We start from the raw sequence: 9,075 nt of genomic DNA on the forward strand, positions 1-9,075 counted from the left end.
GGTAGGTGAACTATTTCGCCATCTATAGTTCAGAGAAGAAAACCGATCGTTTTCGCGTATAGCCAATCCTGAAATGCCTCGTAAAGGCGTACCGGTCCAAATGGGTGTTTTAAAAAAAAATATGAGGTACAGTTTCAACACTGTTGATGTTTGAAGGCAACAAAAGGTGTGTTTAGTGATGGTCTATGACATGGAAATACTGGAAACAGGAAAAAAAGAAAATGAAAATTATGGTGAAAAAAGTGTTACTTACTTACTCCTGGCAACCATGCAATGCGATAAGAGCGCCCACCGAACGAGAACAAAAGAATCAGTTAGTTGTGTACTCAGAACTGTTTGAGCCGTGCATTTCGCATTGTTCGTAGGGGAAGATTAGAATTGTTCTGTGAAATGAAGTTCTCTTAGGAAGAGAGGGTGATTGTGGAACATTATTTTTGTTCAAATCGTACGCTAGTATAAAAACTGTGTTTTGCGAGAAATATCCGAATAACAGTGTTCCAGAAAATTCGACGATATATCGACTTGTTTCCAGATTTCGTGAAACAGGATCAGTTAATGACAAACCCTACCACAGACAACCACCAGTTTTGACACAAGGTGTGCTGCAGGATGTGGAGCAGAGAATATCACAATCTCCCAGGAAATCTGTTCGTAAACTTGCTGCACAGTCAGGTGTATCAAAAACAACAACTCACCGAGCGTTAAAACAATTGCACCTACGTGCACATAAGGTACAGGCTGTGCAAGAACTGAAGGAAGCATGCAAAGGTGCACGTGTAAGATACTGCCAGTGGTTTAGAAATTTTATTAGAGACGATGGTGTGAATATTTTGAATAAGGTTTTTTTTCACGGATGAAGAAGCATGGTTCCACTTAAATGGATATGTCAACAGTCAAAATTCTCGACACTGGTCAAGTAACAATCCCCATTTGTTACACGAACAATCACTTCATCCACAAAAGATCGGTGTGTGGTGCGCGATTTCACGGAGAAAAATAATCGGTCCAATCTTTTTCAACACAACAGTTGACGGAATAGTTTATCGTGACCTTATCACACAGTTTATTTCTCTGTTGGAACGTGATGAACGTGATTGTTGATTTCAACAAGACTCCGCAACATGTCACACGTCTAATGAAACTTTAGACATGTTGGCAGAGTTTTTTTGGCGATCACATTATAAGCAAAAACTTATGGCCCAGTCGCTCCCCGGATCTGACGTCTCCAGATTTTTTTCTGTAGGATTATTTGAAACAAACAGTTTACATTAATAACCCAAGAACACTTGATGATCTAAAAATAAACATTTGCACAGCCATTAACAATATAAACCAATCAACCTTGCATAAAGTTGCTTCCAACATGATAAAACGTGTTGATGAATGCCTCAGGGAAAATGGTTGTCATTTTCAACATCTTTTGTAAAGCTACACTGCCTGTTACGCGCATTGCATGATTGCCAGGAGTAGGTAAGTAACACTTTTTTCACCATAATTTTCATTTTCTTTTTTTCCTGTTTCCAGTATTTCCATGTCATAGACCATCACTAAACACACCTTTTGTTGCCTTCAAACATCAACAGTGTTGCCACTGTACCTCTTATTTTTTTTAAAACACCCATTTGGACCGGTACGCCTTTACGAGGCATTTCAGGATTGGCTATACGCGAAAACGATCGGTTTTCTTCTCTGAACTATAGATGGCGAAATAGTTCACCTATCCAAGGTGGAAATTGACGTCTAAATTTCCATACGAATGTTTGACATGCAATTTTCCATGCTTTGTGGAAAAATAAATTTACACTTTCACTTATATTTGGCAACACTGCATGAACAACACTGCACCCCGTTTGTTCTTTCTATGTTTAAAAATATCTACTTGGACAGGGCTAACATTTGGTGTATGACTTATGTATGTACAGCTTTCGGTTACAAAGTAACGCCACTCTTAATTCCCAGTTGCGACGTTCGTGGGACACCCTGTAGTTCATGTACAGGTTTATTTTCAAAGTCGGGGAAAGAATAGAGAGCAATCAATTCATTTTTAATTTTACAAAGTCAAATAATAATAATAATAATCCTGTATCACACCCTCTGTTTCATTTTCCGTCAATTTATAAAAATATTTCGGGAAAATACTGCACTAAGCCAGGAACTTTGAAAGAGGCCCAGAAATAAAAATAAACCAAATTTTAAACTAAATGTGCATTGCACTGTACCCCCAAGGAAAAATATCAATCGCTGCCACCTCTTTGTTCAACGAAACAACAAGCATACTCTTCTTTGTAGCTGTTACCTCACCGCATGCAGCCATCGCAATATTCATGCATTGTGAAGGGGAAGAAGCGGAAAGGGGAGGGAAGAAGCACGGGAGCAGCGCTTGCCCACATTAAAATCTTCTTCGCTGATACGGTACATCGGACAGCTTGCTCAGCGACGACATTAATGAGCATTTCTACATTCTAATTTCTTCATATAGCAGAAGTAGAAGGAGAAGCTTATATTACATTTATCGGATCTGAAGTGAAAGAAAGTAATAATTATTTTCCCACAATTGACACGTGCATCGCATGCGCCCAGAATACGCCTCTGAAAGAGCTACATTATGAAGACTATTCAATCAAGATGTCACGAACTCTACAGTCAATTCATCCATTCTCGTTTTCCTTTGTTGTTTAGCACATGGCTTCTTACGTAACAGTTTAAATTTTATATATTTGAGATTCTGTGCTTTTCTTCCACTTCAAGCATCAACAACTAATACTTCCTTTCTTTCTCTTTTGCTGGGCACCATCTATTAATTCCTTTTATAACTATTGAATTACTTACTGACGCTAATATTAAAAAAGAGATGTAGATAATTCTAAATGTTTATTGTGTAGTTATTTTAATGAAAATAGATACCAAGTGTTCTAGACATGTGTCCCCATGCAACCCTACACAATTCCAGGTGGGGCTCATCTTCAAGACTACCCACTTGGACAGTGGCGGTGATTGGGTGGAGGAGGGTGCAAGGTACCAAAACTAGGGGGCAAGGGAAGTTTTCCTTGGTAGATAAGGTTTAGCACAGTGCGGTGGCAAAAGTGGGGGGAGAGCAAATGCCCTCTATCTATCCCCTAATAGCCGCCACTGCGCTTAGACATTCTGCTACATCCACCTGTCAGACACCTTTCTCTACAACTGCCATTTCTTAACACAGTTCCAAAGTGCTGCCCTCTATACCCAGACCAACTATAGTAAGAGTGCCTCAGGGTTCAGTACCAACGCTGTATGTTCGTTTCACTCAAGATGTTCAAATCGTGTTTGTTGTTGTTCTGCCACCTCTGCAAGCAAATCATGTGTATGGAATCAGTAAGGCCTATTATTACTATAAGAGAAAGATTGCGGTGTGAAGTTCATGGAACTTTAGCTAGTGAACAAAAACACACACTTCAAAAAGAGACAATGAAATAACTTACAGGATTATCATCCTCGTCGCAATGGACTGCTGCAAACAGCGGCGTTGTCAGAAGTAGTGCAAAGATGGCGTAAGAGTTCATGTTGCTTCTTCAAGTAGTAATCTGTGACTGATGGTAACAGCACTAGAGGATAGCTATTTAATACCACCCGTTATATACTACCCAGAGAGGAAAATCAACCTATGAGTTATTACACATGTCACCAGATAAAATGCTGACTCACAAAATACCTGCGTGCAAAGTTGTACGTACAAGGCCGAGTGGAATGTATGATGAAGTCTACGAATATTAATACACTTACAGTTCAATGTTGCATACCTCTAGAAAACGAAATGTGACCAGAAATCAGCTGCCTCGCTAAGGATTTAACTCAAAATTAACTCGCTATAGTCTCCGTGGTGCACTGTGATAGTAGCATAACTAACGATTTCGAGGCTCGCAACTGAGAACCTTAAGGGGACAATCACTCATAAATTTCTACTAGTTATCTTTTCTCACTTTGCCCTTCATCTCGTTAATGCCTGATTCTTTTAAAAATATAACTCTGATAAAGAATCGACATATACAAGGCGTAGAAGAAAGGCTGTATCATAACTCAGCACATTGATGTTAAACTTGGATGCATATTCTTGCAGATGCACCTATTTTACAGTGTACCGATACGTCGCTGTTTCTTGACAACTCACAAATAATTATTTTGTATCAATTTTTACAAAACATGTATTTTGACCAACATCTGTTTCAATTACGCCACCAGCTCGGTCAGCAAATTCAGGGATTCTAAGTTCGAAACCTGCATTTGACATAATTTTATTTATTTATTTGAGTTTTATTGCGTGTTCCTTAATTAATTCACAATTCATCTTCATCCCAATGATTAGCCTATGCTCTCTCCTTATCTCTCTCTTCTTCCTTCATTTCTTTCTTTTTCTTTTTCATATTTTCTGTCTTTCTTTTCCTCTTTTCACTTCTTTATTCCTTCCATTCTCTTCTTCTCATTCCTTCTGCCTTTATATATTATCTTTCTTCTCTTTTGTTCTCTTTCTCCCCTTCCTTACTTCGCTTCTCTTTTTCTTTCTTCTCTTTCTCCCTTTCTATACGCTTCATTTCTTAATTTCTATATATCTTTGTTTTCTTCCTTCCTTAATTTTCTTTTTCTATCTTCCTCTTCTTCCTTCATTTGTTTGTTTTCTTTCTCCTCTTCTTTCTTTCTCTTTCTCTCCTTCTTTCTTCTTCCTTACTTAATTTCTTGTTTCGTTTCTTCATTTCTCCTATTGTTTATTTTCCTTCTCTCTATCCGATCTATTACTATGTTGCATAGCGATTATCTCAGAACGAATATTAAACTTAAACATTACTAACTTTGACCGAGAACCAACGTTGAGTTCCAATTTGAACTCCTAGATAGCGTAGTGGTAACGCTGGCGCCTTGTAATCAAGGTGTACTTGTATGTCCATTTCCGATTGTTCTATCTCAGCATAAAAAGATAACTTAGACTTTTACAAAGTTTGCCTGCCTTAGAATAAGTGCTCTTGAAACAGAAGTTCCAATGTGGTCACTAATGTTTGAGAATGGCAACACTTCTAACTGAAACAAATCACCAAGAGAATTGACATGCATGCGACATTGTTACAGTGTCAACTTATTGGACAAAAAATAAGATAGATGTCTGTGGCATCATCAGCGGGATGAACATTATTGTCACAATATTTGTCGGGTTTCAAAGGAGACATAAAAAAGTGCTGCCAAGGATGTATATTTCCATATGTTACGCAACACAATATTGCTCACACATTAAAAAAAACTTCAAAATCACAGTACATGTGTTTATCTCCCTTGCGTAATTACATAATATGGACATGACAAAGATTTACTATATGTATTTCCTTTATGGTAAATTCTGTGTAGAAACAAATTGAAGTGGCCAGAAATTAACATCAGAATTGATTGATTCATTTGGTGTTTTAAGTCCACTTTATGCACAGTAAGGCTAATCGGTATTAGACCTACAGTTTAAAGTGAGGTCCGAACCACTATGTGCCTCCGCTGGGAAACAAACCCGGGACCCCTTGATTACAAGGCGACGACGGTACCTCTGCGCTATCAGGGAGGCCAACATCAGAATTGAAGATTTGTTTTAATTCATATATCAAGCTCCCAGTGCAATCACTCACGAGGATTTATTGATGTACGTAACATCGGGACAGGGTTGTAAAAGGTCCAGGAATTTTAAATAAGTTCGATTCCGGTCCAGGAGATAAAATCAGCAAGCGTAAATGGGTTCTGGACCGTAATGAACCTTTTTATCTGTAAGGTATTTCAATTCGGTCCAGGAACCTTTTTCTGTATGAATTTCAATGCGTTCCAGGAAGCCATTTTCCGGCTCAATTTAAATACAGTCCAGGAACCTTCTTTCATTGAAACAATACGGAACTTGGACCGAATTTAAAAGAAAAAAGGTTCCGGTCCTGCAGCGGAACCTAATAGAACCCATTTTTGTATCTGTTTTTTAATCAATTTCTGAATTCCTGATGCTGGACAAGTAGTGACTAACGTGATTTGTGCATGAAGTAAGAGCTGATACGCGAATCATTGGAAGGAATTTTAGAGGGAAAATAACATCAGATACCAAACTTTCAATTGCTATGCTTTAAGGTGAATTCCCACAATCTGCACTAAAATAGTGTATTATTATTACTGCATAAGAATCATAGAAACAAGTATCTTCATTTTCTTATAAAAGCTTTTAATTCAAAAAGAGAAAGTTAATTATTGAACAATTGAAGACTAGAATTGGTAAACGCTGTAAGTGCCACAATAATTCAAACACCGTTTTCCACGTTAAACTGTGCAATGTGCAATGCTTTATAATGTGGTAAATGTTCAAAGTGGCTGGTAGCCCTCTAAGTAGTTCAAAGAACGTGTAAAGAGGTCACTAGTGTGCACGTTCTTTCGGGCTGATGTGCGAAACGATGCTATTTCCCAACACTTTCGCTTTTGGCACTTATAACGTTTACCACTTTTAGTCCTCAATTGTTATAGAACAATTTTTATCTTAACATAGAAAGGTAATCAAATAAAAGGTCTTCCATATCTAGTTCGAAATGTATAATGTTTATTTTTAATTGTGTTTTGTAAATTCATGTAGTTTTAGGGGATGTTTGTGAAATATTTTACACATATGTTATACTGTATGTCTGTACAGATATCGTATGTTTCATATTTCCATTTTTATGTAATATATTCATGTAAAACTTCTGTTTTTAAGGTAACCATGCTGTTCACAGCAGTATAAACGTCTAAATAAATAAATAATGTAGTTTTTCAGCTTAGCATACTAAAATGTAGGAGAATTTGACACAAGTAATTATCATGCTAGTTTGAAACGTTAATTTCACTAAATGGAAGATGACCAATCAGTGGCGGTGATTATGGGGCGATGGGGGGCAATAATGACAATAATGAAGCAATAATGACAAAATCTGTCATCATTGTGGTTCGGATCCCACTTTAAAGTGTAGGCCCTGTCCCGATTAGCCTCTCTGCGCATGAAGCGGACTTGAAATTCGAACTTATGTGGCAAGTTGTGTGTTCGAACTGATATATAGCTTCATTTACTGCATACTAATTATAGTAATTTATCTTGTAATCCCTTTGCTCATAAAACGCGGAAGCATAACAAGTATTATTATTGGCCGGCCCCCCGTGGCAGAGTGGTTATCACATCCCGCTACGAATCCCGGCCTGGGAATGGATGTCCATTCATCAATTTTATAATTTTATTATTTATTTATTTATTATCTCAATAGGGTTACAATTAAGCCATACAACATTTCATTTACAACAATATTAATACAAATAATGTTTCTCATTTGTCAATTTATTTTCTCTCTGTTGAAATACTGATATAAAAGAAAGAAATAAATTATATGTAGATAGATCATTGCCACAATCGAGACAATCCATAGTTCTTTCAATCCATCAGATTTCACACACACGTAGCTCGAATCTTGGATTGTTGACCTGAAGTTGTTTCTTTCCCTTAGCCAATCAGAATAATTTCTCCAACTGTAAATTAGCATTTGCTAGCTCTAAAATTATTGAAAACTTTAGACATTCATATTTACTATCTTCGGAGCTGTTCTTGTCTCTCACGGTCAGGCATGTTTATGTCGCCAAGATAGATCCATCATTGTATATTACCATCTTATACTTAATGGTAAATATTTAGTTTCTTATAAATAGTACTATAATACCCTCCATTCTAAATTAATTCTGTTTCTTCTTTTATTCTAGTTAAAAAGACCCGTCAATGTCAGCCACATACCAATTCAGAAGATGCTTAATGAAATGAAGGAAGATACCATCTTTCAACCGAATGTAAGGAAATACATTTATCTACTACATTGTAGTTACTCTTCATTTAATTTTCAAGTCTTTGGAATCCTGTCACTATCCCTTGATACCATTAATAGGGGTAAAATGAAGCAATAAATGATTATCTTCCCCATGGTGTGGCTATGAGGGGTTGGCGCTCAAAATCTAAAAGAAGAATTTCAAATGCAAGAAACATGGCAGAAAATATGGGAATTGAATCAATGAAATTACACTGGGGAACAAAATAAAGATTTTATTTTGCGGCATAAAGTTTAATAACAGTTTCAGCACACAAAACAGCTGTTATTGCCAATTGTATGATTGGTTCAGTTGAATTGACTCCAGTTATAAAAATAAACACACCATGGAAAATGTAGGAGGTAAAATTACTCTACGCTTTTCTCGGTAATATCAAAATTTGATAATGGTCTGAAATTCCTATTAAGAAACTTATTTATTTATTTGTAAATTGTTGCTAGGTAACTTATGAAGCATTGCTAAGCATTATATCGGACACTCAACAAAGCTTAAGGAAGAATACCAAAACATAAAAATGGTTTTAGAAAAAAATTGAATATGCTGAACATAAGTGGCTCATGTGTGTGTGGATTTGAAGATGGTGAAATTTTTACTAGGACAGCAAAGTGGGTACACAAAGTATCCCTGTTTCCTATGTTTGTGGGATAGTCGTCCTAGAGAAAAGCATTGGACGATAAAAGTTTGCCCCCCAAGGGAAAATATTAGTGGGAAAAGCTAATATCATTCATGAACCGCTGATAGAAAAGGACAAAATCATCCTTCCGCCACTGCATATTAAACTTGGGTTGATAAAACAGTTTGTCAAGGCCTTAGATACAAGTGTTGATTGTTTCAAATATATATGCCACACTTTTCCAGGACTAAGTATAGAAATATTGAAGGCAGGAATCTTTGAGAGACCACAAATTCGTACACTTAGAAATGATGCCAATTTTACAACTTACATGTCTTAAATCGAATCTGAGGCCTGGCTGAGCTTTGTGTCCGTCGTCAAAAACTTTTTGGGGAATCACAGAGCAGAAAAGTACCCCGATATAGTTGGAAATATGTTGAAAAATTTTGAGAAATTGGGAGCTAATATGAGTGTGAAGATACATTTTCTACATAGCCACATTGACAGATTCCCTGAGAACCTTGGTGATTTTAGTGAAGAATGGGGAGAAAGGTTCCATCAGGATATAAGGATAATGGAAGAAAGGT

At 36.8% G+C, this 9,075-nt stretch overlaps 1 protein-coding gene across 1 annotated transcript in view; it reads right to left on the reverse strand.

The window, feature by feature from the left end:
* Positions 1 to 3,608, reverse strand: part of LOC145981102 (general odorant-binding protein 56h-like) — a 32,733-nt gene extending 29,125 nt beyond the window's left edge. The window contains exon 1 of the mRNA XM_083114240.1: positions 3,459 to 3,608. Within this exon, the coding sequence (XP_082970366.1) occupies positions 3,459 to 3,539 (81 nt within the window). The 5' untranslated portion in view covers positions 3,540 to 3,608. The remainder of the gene's footprint in view (positions 1 to 3,458) is intronic.
* Positions 3,609 to 9,075: the final 5,467 nt, after the last annotated feature.

This window comes from Lepisma saccharinum, chromosome 28 (assembly GCF_977018435.1).
Source record: "Lepisma saccharinum chromosome 28, izLepSacc3.1, whole genome shotgun sequence".
Lineage (NCBI taxonomy): Eukaryota > Metazoa > Arthropoda > Insecta > Zygentoma > Lepismatidae > Lepisma > Lepisma saccharinum.